This window comes from Clytia hemisphaerica, unplaced genomic scaffold, assembly GCF_902728285.1.
Source record: "Clytia hemisphaerica strain Z4C2 unplaced genomic scaffold, Clytia hemisphaerica genome assembly, whole genome shotgun sequence".
NCBI classification, from domain to species: Eukaryota; Metazoa; Cnidaria; class Hydrozoa; order Leptothecata; family Clytiidae; genus Clytia; species Clytia hemisphaerica.
In genome coordinates this window covers 1,285,924-1,306,728 of record NW_027103512.1, presented here as the reverse complement: position 1 = coordinate 1,306,728, position 20,805 = coordinate 1,285,924, and the positions used below count along the sequence as shown (strand labels likewise).

The following is a 20,805-nucleotide window of genomic DNA, read 5'->3' as shown; positions in this document are numbered from 1 at the left end:
GTATTGTTCTTATAAAATTATTATAAAAAAGAAAGAGTTGAGTTGGAAAACATTATCAATAAAAGTTTGACTTGTAAAAATAATTTGTTAGTGTCGAAATTTCTTCGCTTTGCGAAAACGGAACGGTCATTCCGCAACCCCTTTTATGTTGATTTTTGTCAAATATTGAAAGCCTGTGGAAAACATGATAGCATAGTTAGCGTAACTCCCCTGTCGTCTGTTTAGGTGATCAAAGGCGATATAGAGCCGTACATCAACTATCGACTTTGTTTTGTATCATTTCACTTACCGTCGCCCTCGATATCCTCCGATACATAAACTCGGTAATGGTTTTCACATGGTAATGGCAAATGACCAAAAAGTGTTTTTTTTTCCGACGTTATCTTAGTCTCTTTGCTTCAATGCAACGACTTCAATCCGATTCCCAGCGGGCCGCAAATGACGTTATTGCCTTATACCCGGGCGATTAATGATATTTCAGCCCTCTTAAGCGCGACACCTTAGTTTTCTCAGCGCGGGTATGACTATTTGAGTTTTATTATCCGACGCGCGTAAATAGCGACATTTGATTGGCTTCTTTGCTGTCCAATATTTTTGAATATATAGCTTCCATGGAGGCTACATATTTCAAAAATTGACGTCACACAACAAGTTCAATGACAATTGAGCATCTTCTTTTTGACGTTACGTCACAAAATAAAAATAAGAATTTCGAGAAAACTACCACAAGAAACCAGATTTCCGAGCTCATGAATTGGAAAACGAGAAATCTTTTAGCGATGAACGGATAATAAACCATTTATTTGGACGCAGTCTCATCCAATATGAAAAAATATTGGGCTACAAGAAAATATATTGGACTCGGCGAAGCCTCGTCCAATATCTTTTTACGCACGCCCAATATTTTTGCATATTGGATTCGACTTTGTCCGATAACTGCTTAATAGAACCTTTCAATACTGCCCGCCAATTGAACCTTACTTAATGACCACTATATGGATAATAATTTTGATTAGAAAACACGTGAATGACAGTGCTGTGACCATTATCACACATACCTGTTGCAAAATGACTTCATTTCGTGCGTAATGATGTCGAAGATTAGCTTTTTCGTTTCGCTCATGTACCTCGTTTTCCCGCATCTGAAAAAAGATATAAATTTCTATCAATTACTTTTAGGTTTAGATTTCTTTTTTTCATGTTATTCAAAATGTTGTATATAAAAAAGTTAGATGTGATAAAGAACCAAATCCAAGCAATTTCATAATCATCTATGTGGTTGGCAGATTTTTTTTACAACAGAAATTCACAACATACAAAAAATGTTTTGCTAACATACTGCAAAAGCACACAAGAATAATTTAATCAGTTGATATACAATACCTCAGTTTGCATTTGAAATCTTTCAAATTCTTCTATAGCAGCCTCTTTCGCATTAATCTATTGTAGAGTAGTAAAAATAATTAGAAAGGTTTTTTTATTCTAAAATGAAGCGCAGATGTGTGGTAATGACAATCACACATCTACACCATAAAAACCTACAGGTAGAAATTAGAAACAGTACCTATTAAACTTATGGTCAAAATAACCAAGAATAAGCGAGATTTTCCAGAGAGCCACTGATAAATTAGTAAAAGAATTTCAACTTTGGACGCAACTAAAAATATTTTTTCAAGGTTGTAAATTCAAACCTGGTCATGAGCTCCAGGTTTTTCAATGAAAACTTCTGGGTACGACCTTCCATCAATAAGTGTTTGACCCATATGAAAACGTGTCGTTGAAAAACTTTCCATTGTTAGTTTACTGGTTGATGCAACAACTACAAGAAAATAAAATTTCAAAATAGTCTAATAAAAGATAGCAAAAATTATTTTGTTAGGTTTAAAACTATCATTCATATTTTGACACACTGCAATTCATGATATGCACCACTGCAATGTCTTCTGACATTACATCATGGACCCAAAATTGATTGGTTGTAAGTGACGTATAATCAGTCAATACGTCACTTTCAACCAATCAACTATTGGGTGGAATGGAAGACATTGCAATATGGTGCATATCATGAATAGCTTCAATTATCCGAATAACGTTTCTTCCCAAAATGTCACCTAAACAATAGAAAATACGACAGCCCAGAAAGGTTTCAAGATTAAATTTTCAAATATCTCTGCAACCATTGCAATTGTATTCATCAGTACTGTATAATATAATAAGGATTTAAAGACAAAGATTTAAAGACAAGGATTTTTAAACTTTAGAAAATAGTTTGAAAAGGATAGTAACGAACAGATAAGACTCTTACGCTTTACTGGCTGTAGCTCCTGTAAGAAAAGAAGAAATGAAAATTGGAAGATTTTAACTACAATAAATATGAGGTACAGGCCAAATCCTAAAAAGTCAAGCGTCCGATAGAGACCAACAAGAGGACTTTTTCATAAAAAAGGCTGTTTTTATCGTTAATTTTTATAATTGAAGAAGGGTAGCGTCCGATAATCAGACGCTAAAAAAAGGCATGAAAAATGGTCTGAGGTGTTGACGTTAAAACAAACTCTTCAGAAATTTCAAAGTTCTCAAGGAGATATGGGAAATACAACCTACTTGAATAGGGTCATAATCAGGTTTCGGTTGTGAAATGATATTATCTTTACGATCTGTTTCCATTTGATGAATTTTCTCCCTATTTGGTAAAAAATATGGTTTATTTTTGTTTGATCTTTACTTGTTGATTTCATTTTGAAAATTAATTCCACTTAAAGCAAATGGTTGTGTTTTTTCTTTTTTTATACACTGTAATGTAATTCTAAAGTGACTGACTACTTACAAAGTTTTAGAAGACCTACAAAGTAAAGCAGAACAACAAAGATACCTGAGAGCTTTTTCTTTATCTAACATTGCAATGTGTTCTTCTTGTTGTTCTTGAAGCTAAAAGATATCAACCAAAACAACTGTTTTAATATAAATAGCGTAAAGGCTTTAGCCTAAAATCAGTATTTTACCCCCTGGAAATTTCAAAAAAAACTTAGAACTTAGAATAACATTAGAATGGCTATAAATACCTTATATATACATAAGTATGGATTTTAACAAATAAGTTGTACGAGTTTTGAAAAATAACCGACACTCTTTCTTTTTCTTAAAAGTTTTGTTGCAAATTTAGATTTTTCATAAAAGAATTAGAATAATTAAGCAAAGAACAATTAAAAAGAATAACCTTCTTATATGCTAATCTTGTTCTTTCAACGATATGAAGTTCTTCATCAGCAGTTAAAGCTTTCTTGACACCATGATTCTCCTGTGAAAGAGAGGTTTGAGTAAAGTTAACTTCTGTAATAAAGCTGTTTTTCATGGTTTCAGCCTAGCTTATAGGTGTGATTAAGATCTCTTTGAAATTTTGCTTTAACCCTATTAGCCCCAAGCTTTTTTGACTTTTGTATCCCCAGGGGGGGGGGGTAGAATCTACCACCCTCGATTATTTTCGATCTAGGAGAGGTATGGCCATGAAATTTGGTACAGATGTTCTCCATCATGATACAATTTTCCAGGAAGAAAAAAAAAATTGATGACGTCATGCAAAAACTGATGACGTCATCACAAAATTTCGACCTTTCGGAAAAAAGCCCAAATATATGGTTTACAAAAATGTCTATTACAGTTAAACCAATAAAGATATTCAATTGTTTGAAGATCTGAAAGGTAAAGACTGTTCTTTAACATAATTGCCGGTTTGAATTTCCATGAAGAGTTTTTCTTAAATCTATGCTGAAGTGAGTAAAATTTTCAAAATTTGATGACGTCATAAATGATGACGTCATCTTTTGAAAAATTTTCTTTTTTTTTTAAATTTGTATTATCAATGCCTATCACGTGTCAAAATTTGAAAATGATTGAATAAATAGTTTAGAAGTTATCAGCACTTTAAAATTTTGAGTTTTAAGTGATTTTAGCTGGGTTTTATGTCATGTTTCACAATAAAGTCATAAAACCTGATATGGACAACCTATGACCCTAAAATTTTGCACAAGTACTCTTAATAAGATTTTATTAAAAGTCAGAAAGTTTCAAGTCGTTTAAAAAATTTTTCTTTGAGATATAAACAAAAGAACTCCAGCGTGGTAGATTCTACCCCCCCCCTGGGGCTAATAGGGTTAAGTTAGGTGACCATGTGCGTTCAGCTGAGAATTTTTAAACTTGCTAGACCAAGACTGAGAAGGCAAATTGGAGAAATTTTGGTAGCCCCTTCCTGGGAGGAATTTGTTTGTAAATTCTAGAACAAATCAAGGAAGAAGTCTTTTAGAAAGATTTTACCCTTTTGGGCTAAATAACTTCAATTTGGGGGAGGGAGGATGAAAAGGGATGAAAAGGGAAACAGCTGCAAGAGCCTCTATCAGAGGAAATCTGGATCTGGCTGCTGTTGTCTGAATTTCAACCCTCTTACACAAGACCTTGCCATTTGGCCCTTAAAACACCTCTCCTGGGGGACTGGAACCATATTTATACTCCTTGTGGAAGTTATTGAAAGAGATTACAAATTCTTCGTTTCAGAAGTTAGAATTATCCTATAAAAGATGGTCAGGAGACTTTAGTAAACTTTTCATTGATTAATTTCCTAATAACACCTACCTTTCCTTGAAGATTGTGTGCTTCCCCCAATGCTTTCATACGCCTTTCCAGTTCAACCAGTAAAATAATTTCTTTTGCCTTTTGCTCCTTTTCCTGATCACTCTGAAAAATAATTATCATATTAGTATAGTACATTTTAAAATCTTCAAAAGGTCACACATAAATTATATGAATATTTGATTCATCCAATAACTATCTTTATCTTGTTAAAACTTCACACAGGCTTCGAATTATAAATTCAAGGAGGTTCGCTAATTTTTGAGCGAAGCGAGTTAAAAAAGGAGCGCCGCAGGTGAAATTATTTCACTGTTTGTGAAGCATTTTTAGTATTTTGCGATGTTGTTTGGAAGAAAATGCGAAAGTATCTTCAATACATTTCTTGAGAAGCGAAGTGAGACTAAGTGATTGTAGACAAAGCAAAGTATAGTGAAGTTTTGAAGTAACGAGTTGATAAAGCAATAGATAAACAAGTGAATAAAGTAGCAGAGTAGCGATAGATAAAGCAATAGATAAACGAGTGAAGAAAGTAGCGAAGTAGCGAGTAGATAAAGCAATAGATAAACGAATGAAGAAATTAGCTAAGTAGCGAGTAGATAAAGCAATAGATAAGCGAATAAGGAAAGTAGCAAAGTAGCAAGTTGATAAAGCAATAGATAAACGAATGTGTGGGTAGCAAAATAAGTGTGTCTTATCATAATCTTTTAACTTCGCATTTTTGAGTTAGGAAATCGTTTATGGTCGCTAAATCTAAAATTCGCTATAATTCGAACCCTGCGTGATGGCAAGATTGCGAATTCGCTGGAGATTTGTTGAAAATGTTTTCACGATAAAATGTATTTCTAGTATTTACAAGTTTTTACAAAATTTGCTTTGAACACAGGACTGTTTTTTCGATGTGCGATTGAATGCAAATTCATTAGAAAATAAGACCAGAGTGGTGTTTCAAAGCTTCTTTCCTACTTAAAAGTAGAGTTGATAGCAATTGTAAAATTTATGTAAAATTTATTCTTTTTGAATAGGTTCGTCCCCCCCCTGTATGGAAATCTTTTGGAACAGCCCAATGTACCGGGTGCGCCACAAAAAAGTTTCTCTCTTTGAAACTGATTTTCTCGAAATCTGAAAAATTAAAAAAAAAACATTCGTATCCCATTGGAAAGAAGAAAGATAAACTTAAATTTTGATGGGTCATTTATTAAATTCGGTTCATTAGATCGAAATTTTGGCTCAATTAAATAAAAAAGTTACTTTTTGAAAGTGCTCAAAAACGTTAAAAATCGACCTATCAAATTAAACAGAAGCATAATTACATAATGCATCTTGTACTTTCGTTTCAGTCATTAAAATTGATAATTATAACGTCTAAATGACCTTTTGTTATATAAAGAAAGGTTGAATTTCAATGAAAGGAAGAACTTTGTCGAGAAAAGCCAAAAAATCTGGTAAAATTCATAAAAATACATCAAATATGGGTTTCGAGGTATATCCAGGCTTACATAGACTTTATCCAGTCTAGAACCAAAAATCTGAGGAAAATTTCGGTTAAAGTAAATTAAATTAAAATGATTTTGATGAAGATTCTAAACCTTTTCAAACCCATCAGTTTCAAGATTTATGTATTTAATTACTGAAAAATGCTCTAAACTATTACGATTGCCAATTTTAAAATAAAAAATTGATAGGTCGACTTTTAACGTTTTCGGGCACTTTCAGAAAGTAGCTTTTTCATTCAATTGAGCATAACTTTCGATTTAATAGACCGAATTTAATAAATGACCCATCAAAATTTAAAGGGAATAGCGCTATACTTATAGTAGGGGTCGGAGTTGCTGGTACTTCCATGGTATACTCTGAAATACATGCTGATGTCAGCCCGAAAGCTGATTGGCTTAACCGACAGTTATACGTGGTTTGAGAGTATAGCTAAAACTTTGTTATGTTTTCAACAGTAAACGAAAGTGAATGAAGACAAAATGTAAACAAAAAGATTGCAAAGAAGTTTTCGAATAAATTCACAATAGAATGTCTTCATTTAAAAATAGAAACACTCGATTTCATTCAAAAGAAAAAGACATTCTTTTTTTCTTTCAGTTTTATGTAAGTCTTTTTGTGTTGTTGTTGATCATCATAGTAAATTATATTCACTTTTTTGAATATATTTTTTGGAATAAAGTCACTTTTGGTTTTTGTTATGATCCAGCACTCCTAAATACTCCTCCGTATGGGTGTTTGTGCCAATGCTAGATCAGCATTTCATAAATATACCATCCGTCGTTCCCTTTAAGTTTATCTTTCTTTTTTCCAATAGAATAGGAATGGTTTTTTTAAAATTTTCAGACTTCGAGAAAATCAGTTTCAAAGAGAGAAACTTTTTTGTGGCGCACCCGGTATAATGAGAAAATACATTGCAGTCGTACATATCCTGGATATAAAAAAACTGACAAATACCTTCTTTTTGTAGGTAGCCTCGTTTATGCTCTTCACTTTACATTGAACATACTCTTTCCTCATTTTTTGCGATGATGCTTTTTCTTGTTCCCTTACCTAATTATAACAGGAAAAAGATTTTAATAAATTATCTATTAAGAACTTCAAATAAATTTATATAATATGGCAAAATTAGGCTGCTTGCCATCAAGTTTTGCTTGTTTTAAGATATTTTTTGGAAAGCTGACTTGGAAAATCAAAGAGGTATGTTCTTATTTTTCTTACTCTTTGAAGGATGTCTAGTGGCATCAAAGATTATGATATTTCTCATCACAATTTGAATTTAACTACAACGTTTACCTGAACAAGCCTTTCCAATCTCTTCATTTCAAACTTTCGCTTGATGTGTGAAGCCTGCAAAACAACAAAATTAAACAACAACAAAATTTTAATGTGGGTTTTATTCTGTATAAGTATTCCTTTATTTAAATTCCAATTAGAAATTTTCTCATGTGTTTCTGCATCAGCCTTGTGAATTCAGGCATAAATATTGGCAATACAAACCTTGAAACCGACCCTAAATTATTTTCAGGGCTACTTTATCAATATGTAGGATCTTTCTTAATTTTGTATGTTTCAAATATAGACACAAAATATCTCTACTAAAAAACATATTGGGCTTCAGAAAAAAATCTTACCCCAACTGTTGAGGATATTGATTTTTTGAAGTATCGAACCCCCTGGATATCCTATTTTATTAGTAAAGACCCCCCTGAATATCCACTCTTAAAAAAATGCTCAACCCCCTGGATATCCTCTCTTATAAAGATGCTTACCCCTGGATATCATTTTGTTTTACTTGAAAAGACACTTTACCACCTGGAAATTTGCTCCCTTGTAGATATTTAACTTTTGAACAAAAATGGTTAACCCCTGGATATCAGATATCCTCAACAGCACGGACTATTTCTGAAAAAACCCAATAAACGATGGAATGAAAAAAATAATGAATATTAAAAAGGAAAAGAGACATACATATAGATTATCTATTGTTAACTAAAATCTCGATATCAATAACTCAAGAATAAAGTCAGGACTAAGTATAAGAAATACGTTAACCCATTAAGTACTATCACTTTGCAATGTTAAATTTTTAAACCTATTGATTATGCAAGTTTTCATAAAAAAACATACTCTTGTCTCTCGAATAGCATAGTGTGCACCCCCCCCCCCCAGAATAGTGGGGGGGGGTTTGTTGATTTGGGTCGAAAATTTTCAGGTGGGATTTGGGGTTTTCCAGGTTTTAGGTGGGAGAAACAAGTTAAGGTGGGAGTTAATTTCTTTAGGTGGGACTTTGGGTGTTTTGGAAAAAATTAAAGTAAAATTTCTTATTTTCAGATTTTATGACATATTTTTTTTATATATTTCATAAATAATTTTTTACCATGCTAAACTTTTCTTTTTATTATTACAGGTCATTTGATGTGTGAATAAATATCTTTAAGAATGATTTTTTTTACTTTTGCTTACCTTATTACACTTATATAACTACTCTCGGGTACCTAATAGCCGGGGGGGGGGGGGTCCGCTAATTAATTTTTCGAAAATTTTCCACCCAAGACATTCTTATTCCAACGCTTATTGATTTTTGGGAAAATTTTTTTTGAAAGTTACCTCTTTTGCCCTAATTCTGCTGTATCAGCCTCCTTTTCAAACATTTTCCACCCAGGACATTTTTATTCCAACCCCCCCGCTTATTAAATTTTGAGATTTTTTCCAACCCCCCTGCTTATTCCAAACCCCCCGACTATTAGGTACCCGAGAGTAGTCAAGTAAAAGTACGCGGTTAAAATGAGTGCGAGAATTTATTAACGCGAAAGGCAGGGTTTTTCGAAATAACCATGGCTCGAATTTTGTTTAAACATTTGTAATTAACGCGAGGTAAGCAATTCGCATTAATAACATGAGTAGTTATATAAGTGTAATAAGGTATTTTGAGAAGCACCAAAATGTAAGAAATGGAACTATACATATACGAATAATTACCACAGTAAAATAATGATAAAAACTAGATTTACATAATGTGAACAATATGCAAGAAATATTTTTGCTCTTATTTTTAACAATCATAATCGTATATTGACGAATAATATATTTCATCTTCATATTACGGTAAAGAAATTTTGTTTTGTTCCTCGAATTAGTATATTTTTTTTCTTTTTAGCTGGGATCTGGGAGTCTGGGCTGAAGGTGGGAATTTTAGGATAAGGTGGGACCTGAATTTTCAGGTGGGACCTGGAACCCCCTTGCACACTATGAATAGACGTCCCCCCCGCTAATTGTTAAGAGAAAAAAAATACATTCCCCCTGCTCTTATTAAGACCCCCCTCCCGGTTAATTAACTTCAAATAAAAAACTAAAAAACTGAAAATTCTTAGGGGGTAAAAAAGAGGAGGAGATTTAAAAAATCAAGAATTTGGTGGAGGGGAACAAACCCTGGAGGACACTATGTGTGATATTGAAGAGCTTCAATATCAACCCACATGCTATCCATTAAGATTGAATAGATAACGGTTTTTGAGTTGTTTCAAAGCTCCCATTATAGATATTTATCAAACTGTCTACATCAGCCTTAAAAAGGGGGTATTTAAAAGCCCCAAGAAGAGCTCATTTTTATAGATGAATGTCTCACTTAAAAAGAATCAACAACAGGCCAAGTATTAAAATTTGTTATTGTACCGGGTGTGCCACAAATAAGTTACTCTTTTTGACTTGATATAGCAGGCAGTAAAAGAAGGATTTTTCAAAGATTGTTTCGGAATCATTCAAAGGAAAGCCTAGCTTAAAATTTGGTGTATCACTTTTCAATTTTACTTCATTGGTTCTAAAGTTTTGTTCAAAAACCTAAAATTTCAATTCAAAAAAATGTCAAAAAAGGCTAAAAAGAAGGGTATTATTTATGAGAGACAGGACTTCTCTTTTACCGAAACATTAAAGTACAAAGTCTTGCTCCTTGTAACACTCTTTATGTTTCCTTTATATCTATTGTCTTTTTTTACTTCTGTTTTTCCCTTGGGCATAAACAAGATGCCGAATGCTTCAAACCCTACAAAATTTTCAACATCTTCCCAAGAGTTTCCAAAAGTTTTTCTGTGTGTGCATCATCGTTGAGAAAGGTGGAGAAGGTGAAAGTTTTGAGAAAAATGCTTCGTTTGAACTGTTGCAGCTCATCTCGATTCAAAGATGATAAAATGTATTTACAGGGATGCATAATCTTGTAAATAAGTGCTTTTTACATAATGGAAATACATTCATTACCTGATGCATAAAATTGTTTTGTGCCCCTATTTATTACAATCAATTTAATACACTCGTTTTTTCGCCTTTTTCTGTCATTTTCTAAATTGATATTTTAGGTTTTTGAGCGTAACTAATGAAGTAAAATCAAAAAGTAGTACACCAAATTTTAAGCTAGGCTTTCCTCTGAATGATTCCGAAATAATATTTGAGAAATCTTTCTGCTACTACCTGCAATATCAAATCAAAGAGGGTAACTTTTGTGGCACACCCGGAAAATCCGTGTATCTGTGATTTATTGAAAGGGTTTCCATCTTGAATAGAAACATTTTTGTTGACATACGAAGCCATACATAAAAGACAGACATATCTGCCAAGATTCATAAAAGTCAGTTTCAGCCGTTGATATATTCAGGAGCGCAGAGAGATGAAAAAATACCACACAAACGTATTTTTGTTTTGCTTTTGCTGTTTTTCTGCCATTTGTGGCATTAATGGAAGCTCAGAATTCTTCACCATGTATGGTTTGATGGAGAATTACACTTCGATTGGTATATTTTATATATGCCCCGATGACGATAGTATCCTCAGTATAGAGGCTAACAAAACAAGGATTGAGAATCAGCATGTGGAAAAAAGTAGCATAATTTGGCATCATAATTATACTGATTATGTGGTTTGTAATACTGAGCAATTTATGGAGATCTTATTGGATACAGTGTTAAATGAAAAACATTTTGTTGAGCCAAAAATTGTCAATGGGGAACGTGTGTGGAAAGATCAGAATATGTTGTATTTGTACTGCCATGTCCCTCCTGATATGTCTAAGTTAGCTGAGTCCATTCTCAGCTTTAGTAAAGTGATCAAACTGTGCGCTCCCCAAACTTGTGATGATCGTATTGATTTGAAATCGATTGAGACACAGGCCAATGAACTTAAAAGCTTGCTAGAAACTTTTAATTGGTACGATGTAACCCTGGTATTGTTAAGGACAACAGAATATCTTAAAGAAAATGAGTACTGGAGCAATTATTTCAATCAATCAATTCAGACACTGAAAAACACTCAGAAATTTTGCATTAAAGCCAAAGAATTTAACATGAGTTTAGAGGATTCTTTTAGTGATTCCAAATTGAAAAGTCTTTTCTCCACAACCATGAAAAAGACCTTTGAAGCTGATCGTGTCATTACATCCACCGTCATTTTTTATTGTTCTGATTTTATTGGGAGGTATTTATTTGATGCCATATCACACGAATTTTTGTTTAAAAGTTACATCCAGACACCGATTATTGTACATTTTCCTTACAGTATTAAGGATAAAGAGCTTCCGGTGAAACCGAAACAAGTCCCATGGCTGTATATAGGACAGCAGGACATAATAAACTCATATCTTAATGTTCTTGGCGACTTAAAATCATATGTAGCAAAATATCGTTATTCGAGAGGAGTTGTTTCCGCTCTCAATAAAGGTGTTAAAGATATGGAGCTTTTGCATGGATATTCTTATGTTATACCTTTATATATGGAAGAGGTGTACGAACCCTTTTTATTGCGTAAATTATACGACCGGAAACAACAACAATCCAAGGCTTTCTTACGGAATCCTCAAATGGTACCAAATCCATGCCCTGAAACATTTTGTTCCCCTGGATTTCATAAACTATACACAGAACAAGAAACAAGTGGAATTTTAGACTTAACAATTGAATACAAATGTGTGATTTGTCCGGTCAACCATTTCAAAACAGATTATGGTGATGGAAGGTGCCTTACATGCAATATCGAACCATTCACCATAGATGACGGTAAAAGAACAGCATGCATCGATCGATATACCAACGTGGATTTTTCTTTCAGTGATCTTCAATTCTATCTGATACTGATATCAGGTGTTTTTTGTTTGTTGATCAATTCTATGGCGTTTGTGACTTTCATATTAAAAAGAGACACCCCTACTGTTCGATCTAGTGATGTCACTATGTCCATATTGCATTTGACCAGCATTGCTTTAATCATCATCGCCATCATGTATCTAAATTTAAGTGAGAAAGTAACTATGATCAAATGTATCTCGTCCAATCTCACTTTAAGTGTTTTATATGTCATAAATATCGGATTCGTTTATTCAAAATCACACAAGTTGTTGTTAGCTTTCCGAGTCTTTGTCAGAGTATCGAGGAGTCAGATCCTCCAAACATCAGTGGTGCAAGCGTTCACTATCATCTTGTTCCTGTTAATTGCAAATGGAATCTTATTTGTCACTTTCACTCGAGAATCACCAGCAATCGATTCTTGGTTAGATGACAATCAAATGCAACGTATCCATTACTGCAACACCAATTACCACATCAATGTCATGGTCGCCTTTGTCACCATCCTACAAATGTTTTGTTTTCTCCAAGCTTACCGTGGTAGAAATTTACCAGGTCCAATGAATACAGCAATGTCATTGGTCTACGCCATTCTAATAATCACTGTCAATTTCTTGATCTCTTTCCCCATCAGCTATTTCCTGGATCAAATTGATCGCTTGTTCACACATTTGATCGTCCTTATTATCAATTGCATCGTGATTGTTAGTCTTTTGTATGGCTACAAATGTTACATTATCATCTTCAAGCCCCACAAAAATACGAGATTGTATTTCCATCATCAGAGAATAAAGGCTATAGCAACTTTTGATTTCCATGGCGGTAGAAGCAGAGTACATGGTTCCATAAATAACTAACAGTAATGTTTGGTTTTCTTTGAACTTTCAAGAAAGTGTAGATTTAATATGTGACAATAATTGACATGCTTCATTTTCTTTGATACAATTACTTTCCAACAGTTAGTTAAATATGGAGCTTGTTTATTTAATTCTAACATGAATGTAATGTCTATAGTGTGAAAAATAATAGTTTCGAATTGATTGTAATGATATATCGAGTGTTTCCATAAATGCATATCATCTTTTGTAGTTTGTACGGTCACGAATGTAATAATGCTTCTGATTGGTATTAATAAATTAATTATATGACTGATTTTATTTAGTTCGCGCGCTCTTATCCTACGGCGGGGTATTATTTTGTAATACCCCGCTCCCGCCAAAGATTTCTGATAATACGCCCTCGTTTCCGCCGTCCCGCCACAAATAAAACGCAGTTACGTAATCAACAAAACTGTTGAACCATTCAGGAGAAATTAAGATTCTTCACTTCATTTTTAGAAGTAATATTTTTTATCAAAACTATTTTCTACTAACATAATTTCACGCGCCGAGTAGTGTTCAAATTTCCAAAACATTCGATTATTTTTGACAACATTCGATTTTTTTTAAAACAAACACAAATATTTTGAGAAAATAGCCGTTCGATCAAAATCAAAGGAGGAAAAGTACAAGAAAAATGTACAAAGATGACAACAAATTCGATCTGTTGGGTGATGATGTTATTCTTTTATTATGGCAAAATTCTAAAAACAAAAACACGAACATTTGGATAAATGCACTCCAGAAATGGGCAAAGTCTCGTGGACTTGAGGAGAACATATCCGAATACGAACCATATAATTTGAACACTTCATTTGTGACCATTTTATGTGGAGATACGCAAAAGAATGAGTATGGCACTGATTATGAACCTGACCCGCTGATAATAATGCAGTCGTCTTTGCAAAGGAGCCAAAAATACAATTTTTATGAAGAATCTTCTTACCGATAATATTGTTTGAAAGTTTGGATAATGGATTAATAGTTTTGTTGTTTGACATTATATTTTTGATATATTTATCTGCAACAATTTGAAAGTGATATGGGATGGAATGATTTGTGTTTTGAAGCAATACATCATATTTCTACAATACATCATAAATTCTGGAAACCCCATTTCGGATAGCTCTTTAAGAAATGATAAAATCAGTCATATAATTGACTAGGAATGATATGGCATTTCGTGAAAATTAGGATTAATACCCCTCGTATCATTTTGAAATACTTTGAAATTCAGAATGAAACTCGGGGTATTAATCCCTAATTTCCCACAATGTCATATCATTACTATAGGTCAATTTTCAACGTTTTTGAGCACTTTCTAAAAGTAAAAGTAACTTTTTTATTCAATTGAGCATAACTTTTGATCTAATGAATCAAATTTAATAAATGACCTATCAAAGTTTAAGTCTATCTTTCTTCTTTCCAATGAAATTGGAATGGTTCTTTTAGAATTTTTGGATTTCGACAAAATTAATCTTAAAGAGAGAAACTTTTTTGTGGCGCACCCGGTACCTAGCTATGATTTATTATGAGATATGATATATAGAGGTTCGTTCTCAGAGAGACAGAGACTCAAAAACACTCTATTTTGATAAAAGTTATCATTGAAAGGGAAATTTCTATCAAAAGTTTCTTTTAAGTCCTGGCCTTCATGTTAACTTGAAATCCTATGACATGAAATCGTTCAACAAAAGAGCGTATCGAAAGTTGTCAGAAATCCTTATGGTACTTACTATTATCTATGAATCATTTATTAATTTTGACGTCGCTAGCAGCGGTTTCACATCGCCCAATTGCCTGATTTCTTTACCGTCCTATACCAATAGTATTGGGTCTTAGGAGTCGTCCCGTGCCGGCTAGTCCTTTTGCTCTGAATCAAAAAGTAAGCCGAAATATTAGGAGGCCGAGCCTTAGCATCTTTCGTGGGACGCCAATGCGTGTAATTGGTTCGTAAATAGATAGGATTTTGAATTTTTTACTAGGTTACACTAATACTCATTTCGGTTCGTTTACTATTACCTCAATTCATGATATGCATCATTGCAATGTCTTCTACGGACCCAACAGCTGATTGGTTGAAAGTGACGTATAGGCTGTTTTTACTTCACTTACAACCAATCAGCTGTTGTGTGTCTGTGATATAATGTCAGATATACTCCTTCCTGTATATATACTGTATTATTTAGAATATTTTTTTTGGATTTTAGGAAAGGCATTTATTTATAAGCATAATTTATGGAAAATGATGACTTGGCAAATCCACTTTCAATTTCACTAAGAGATTTTATGGAAGGTTAATTACACATATCTGCCTGGGTTTCCGAGATGTCAACAAGGGTTGACACAGAGACTGTATCAAATATTCTGTAATTAGACTGATCTACCCGTACCAAGCTCAGAAATTTTAGAACTTTGTGAACTGACTTTTTATAGTCATCTGGGGTAATTACGGGACAGTTAAAATAGAGGGGTAAATGCGGGACATCCCTAAAAACCGTGTTATTATGTTAAATTTGGATTCAGATGGAGAGGATTTTGAAGATTTTGGAGTCATTCTAGCTGCTAGAAAAATGTCTAGTTAGATTATTCTAACATATACTTTTGATGTTTCAACAAAAGTTTCACATGTGACCATAAAAATCAATTTTCATAGTTCTAGAAGGAACTTTTCAAACTTTAATAATAATAATAATAATAAAAATGCTATACAAGTTCGCAGGCCACCGTGCAAGCATATGGGCCTCTATGAACCGCTCTTTGTTTGGTTTACAATTTTCTTAAGATAGAGTTTTTTCCTAGGGCTCCCCCTGTCTTTGAATTTGAAGTTTGCGTCCTTTATTGAAGTATTCATTTCTTGGGCTTTGATACACCACTCTTTGATTGTCTTCCTTTCATTTCGTAAGATCATCTGTCAACAGGGTAATCTTAAGGGTAATCCTCCTTTGGTGATTGCCTTTAACACTGTATTTTGTCTTCTTCGTTTGCAAATCGGACTTTTATTGGTCGATAGCGTTTCTCATCTTCTCTTTCCTTTGAAAATTTTCCGATTCTTTGAGTTTCTTCGATTTTTATATTCCTTAAGCGTAGCATCATAGGTAAGACTTTTTCATGAAGATATTCTTTGTCGTAGATTTTGGTTGACTCCTCTGAATCTTCAGTGGATTCGTCAACACCATGAAGAATTAGATTGCATGCCGTGGATTGAATCTGTCGTTCCTCCTGTTTTTCCCTTCGAAGTACGTTTTCTATGTTCTTCTCGATTTACCTCGACGCGACTGCTGCATAGCTTTGGGATCTATTTTCTCCTTTCTTCTCAATGATGTCTTCCATCTTCTTTTCTATTGTTGCCATTCTGGTCTCAAAACTATCCTTTATTTCGCTTACCATAGTATTAACGTCTTTGGACTTTAATTGAGTGATTTCAACGTCCTGGGCTTTCATTATGTTCTCACAAGCTTTTATCTCCTTTCGGAATCCTGAAACTGTTGATGTTTCACCATGGCTTGGCAGCAGGTTTTAGGTACCCCCCTAAGAATTCAGGTGACCCCTAAGATTTAGGTAACCCCTGGTTGCCAAATATTTCAAGTGACCCCTAAGCCAATGACACGTCAAATTTTTTCGAAAATCCTTTTCAAACAATCAAACAAATACAGCAGTTAGTTTTGGGTTACTAAACTTCAGCCCCCCTAATATAAAAATGCCTCCTACGGCACCGATCTGTAAAAATTCTTTAATCCTGTTGCATTTGCTTGGATAAAAAATCTGTCTGGCAAGGGATTTGCACCCTGACTTACAAAACCTTGATAATCTGGCATGAACCTTCAGTACTTAGCTTATCTCTTATTTCTTAGGGCATTTATTCTATTTAGCAATAAGCTAAACTAACCGCTGTATTTGTTTGATTGTTTGAAAAGGATTTTCGAAAAAATTTGACGTGTCATTGGCTTAGGGGTCACTTGAAATATTTGGCAACCAGGGGTTACCTAAATCTTAGGGGTCACCTGAATTCTTAGGGGGGTACCTAAAACCTGCTGCCAAGCCATGGTGAAACATCAACAGTTTCAGGATTCCGAAAGGAGATAAAAGCTTGTGAGAACATAATGAAAGCCCAGGATGTAGAAATCACTCAATTAAAGTCCAAAGACGTTAATACTATGGTAAGCGAAATAAAGGATAGTTTTGAGACCAGAATGGCAACAATAGAAAAGAAGATGGAAGACATCATTGAGAAGAAAGGAGAAAATAGATCCCAAAGCTATGCAGCAGTCGCGTCGAGGTAAATCGAGAAGAACATAGAAAACGTACTTCGAAGGGAAAAACAGGAGGAACGACAGATTCAATCCACGGCATGCAATCTAATTCTTCATGGTGTTGACGAATCCACTGAAGATTCAGAGGAGTCAACCAAAATCTACGACAAAGAATATCTTCATGAAAAAGTCTTACCTATGATGCTACGCTTAAGGAATATAAAAATCGAAGAAACTCAAAGAATCGGAAAATTTTCAAAGGAAAGAGAAGATGAGAAACGCTATCGACCAATAAAAGTCCGATTTGCAAACGAAGAAGACAAAATACAGTGTTAAAGGCAATCACCAAAGGAGGATTACCCTTAAGATTACCCTGTTGACAGATGATCTTACGAAATCTTTAAGGCCCATAACTTTTGATCTAGAGAAGTTGGGACTTTGGTGTAATACACTTTTTTGCTCAGTTTGAAGAGCTCTATCATGTGATATAGGTCTTTTTTTAATTTGAAGACCCCCCAAAAATCATGAATTTCCAGGCCTTGCAATTTTGCCTGGAAACGCAAAAAATCGCCAATTACTCGTTACTTGCACGATAATATTGTGGAAACTTTTTGATTTTGGAATCTACATATACTAATTCGTGAGTTTCCACCAAAAAAAGTTAGTTCTAAGATGTGTGTCACAAAACGAAACATTTATCGACCTCAGCAGCAGGACTATTTTGAAAACAACCATTTTTGAAAAAATTATTGGGGGCATAGCCCCCCTTGCCCCCCCCCCCAGTTGCTACGTCACTGCAGATAATATATTAGATACCAAATTGTCAGTTTTTGAGCATTGCTCAGGGGGGGATACAAAGGCAGAGTACTAACCCATAGCCGGGTGGTGGTGTCTATTTTTACATTTCAAAAAAGTTAGTACTACTTTAGGGGTGGGGGTGTGTATTTTTCACTCTTCTAGCAAGTACAGGGTACTATTTTGGTACTTTTTCATAGAGTTTTGCTCCTTTTTTACAGAGTTTTGCTCCTTTTTCAATAAAAAATATTAGTCTGTAATATTTTGTCTTTTTTCAATTATTATTTTTTTGATTTGAAATTTTTTTTAATTGAGAAACTTTTTTTTACTCTTTTGAGAAATTTTTTGATTTTTGTGAAGACAAAACTTCCGAAATGGTCAAGAAGTGTGTTATTAAAATCAAAGGACAAAAGCCTCTGACTTAATCAATGATAGTTTGTTTGAATTATCTGTCCATTTCAGTCAGAAAAACTAACATAGTACCCTCTCTTTTGGTCTAATCTGTAAAATATAAGATTTTAGGGGGTGGTGTCTCTATTTTTTACAGCAAAAATGAAGAAGTACTAAATATGGGTGGGTGGTACTAAAAAGAAATTGAGTGGAAAATCAAGTTAGTACCCTATGGGTTAGTACCCTGCCTCTGTACCCCCCCCCTGCATTGCTTAGATTAATATATAAGATGAGAAAGTGCCAACCTATGGTCTGGTAGGCTGCTTATAATTCATAGAATAAAACATAGAATCTAGCCCCCAGGTCCATCTGAAAAAGTTTAGGTGACCCCTAACATGGTTAGTCCCCCCTAGCCACAGGCTAAAATCAGGTACCAATTGCTGCTCGACCTTTTAGCCCCCCCACTCAGGCCAGGGGGGGGGGTTCCAACCATGTTCACATGAATTGACCTGTTCCAATAGATCAGGAGTGATCACGATACAATTTTGACAAATAAAAGCTCTCGATTTGTATGTTAGACATAACTGGATTTGATAGACGGGGAGCTTTGAACAAAAATGTAGTGTACGATTCGATTGCACTTCTTACATTGAAGTGTGTCTTTGGATCGTCCTTCTCCACACATTCAGATGGGCTGCAAAGGTCGTAAATTGATGCTGAATTTGGTTGTTTTCATAGATTTTCTTGAATTTTCTCCGCCATATTTACATCTTTTTAGTGTCAGGGAGAGCTGCAATCACTTTGATTATTATTTTGACTGAATTCTGAGATCTAGATACTATGGCTTGAGATCATAATAGTCTCATTATCAAACAAGGCACATTATCTTAAAAAATGTGTCCCATATTTACCCCGTAGTCAAATCTTAATATTGGGGTAATTATGGGACACTACAGTATAAGTTTGAGTTTGAAGTGATTATTTTTTTAAAGAAAACTACAAACTTGATTTTCTAGTTTAATGGAATCATAACTACACTCTAAATCTTTCAAAACCTGCAAAGGTTTGCATCTAAATTTACTTCAGTTGGTCTAGATTGCTCTATACAAATATTACTGTTTGAAGTGTCCCGTTATTACCACCAAATGGGAAAAAAACTGGGGTAAAAATGGGACGCTGTCACTAATTTTGTTGAAAGTCCTTTAAATGATAGCACTTGGATTTGAAGTCATATCAAGTGGATGCAAAACCTCAAATATCATGACCTTTTGGAAAGATATCTGGATTTTTCAATAACAATTTATACCTGTCCCATCTTTACCCAGAGGGTGTCCCGTAATTACCCCAAAATGCGGGGTAATTACGGGACACCTTTAAAATAAATTTTAGGAACATCTACTATTACTAAATTTCAAGGAAAAGTAATAAATCTTTTGTAAAGGTCATACTTTGATGAATAAAATATCAAAAGATTGGACCTTTAGGATTAATACTTTCAGAGTAATGCCCAAATAAGTCAAAATCGTCCCGTAATTACCCCCAGATGACTAAATATCTTTTTTTAATTTTGACCTTGGATTCCCACAGGCTAGTTTCCATGCAATGGCTGAGTTAGCCTGGGAGTCCAAGCTCAAAATTTTAGAAAAAATAAAATTTACTTCAGATCACAAAGTTCTGAAATTCCTGAGCTTGATGCATCCCTGGACGCAATGTCTGCACCAAACACTAAACAACTTATATAATAAAAACATAAAAAACTAGGCCGTGAACAAAGTTTAACGCATGAGTTCCCAGGCTATGGCTGAGTGAAATTAGAAATACACCCAAAATAATCTTGCTGCTAGACATGCATCTAGCACTCTTTCAAAGAAAAGTTGGAAAAAGGTCAAATATTTTATTTTTTGTTTTACCTCCTCTATTTGCAACAAAAACACATCTCAAATTTTTTTTAATTTTGGAGTGTTCTTCCTATTTACAATCTTTTGAAAATAAAAATTAGGGTAGAATCATAATAGTTAACGAAAATTGTTTTAAGTACAAGCAATGGTACAGTATGGCCCAAACATATGACATACCTCAAACATTTTTTGGTCATGTCTGGCAGTCTAAACTTAAACTCCTATATCAGGATTAGAAACTAGGCTAGTCTTACCTCTTTTATCTTTTCCTTTACAACAATACAATGCTGACAAGTTGACACAACACATGTGTACATGTACTTTGACAAGTAATCCCTGAGAAAAGTTTTTATAGAAATCTGCAACAAAAACG

At 34.0% G+C, this 20,805-nt stretch overlaps 1 protein-coding gene across 4 annotated transcripts in view; it reads right to left on the bottom strand.

Annotated features, from left to right (window-relative positions):
* LOC136799289 (serine-rich adhesin for platelets-like) overlaps positions 1-20,805 on the bottom strand; it is a 70,181-nt gene that overhangs the window by 42,541 nt on the left and 6,835 nt on the right. For 3 of the 4 annotated variants that reach the window (XM_067055991.1, XM_067055993.1, XM_067055994.1), the window contains exons 2-11: positions 7,408-7,461; positions 7,069-7,164; positions 4,624-4,725; positions 3,215-3,295; positions 2,870-2,925; positions 2,602-2,680; positions 2,306-2,324; positions 1,692-1,819; positions 1,384-1,440; positions 1,059-1,142 (exon numbers count right to left, since the gene is read on the bottom strand). In XM_067055991.1, the coding sequence (XP_066912092.1) occupies positions 1,059-1,142; positions 1,384-1,440; positions 1,692-1,819; positions 2,306-2,324; positions 2,602-2,680; positions 2,870-2,925; positions 3,215-3,295; positions 4,624-4,725; positions 7,069-7,164; positions 7,408-7,461 (756 nt within the window). The remainder of the gene's footprint in view (positions 1-1,058; positions 1,143-1,383; positions 1,441-1,691; positions 1,820-2,305; positions 2,325-2,601; positions 2,681-2,869; positions 2,926-3,214; positions 3,296-4,623; positions 4,726-7,068; positions 7,165-7,407; positions 7,462-20,805) is intronic. The other variant, XM_067055992.1, reaches the window with a different exon arrangement.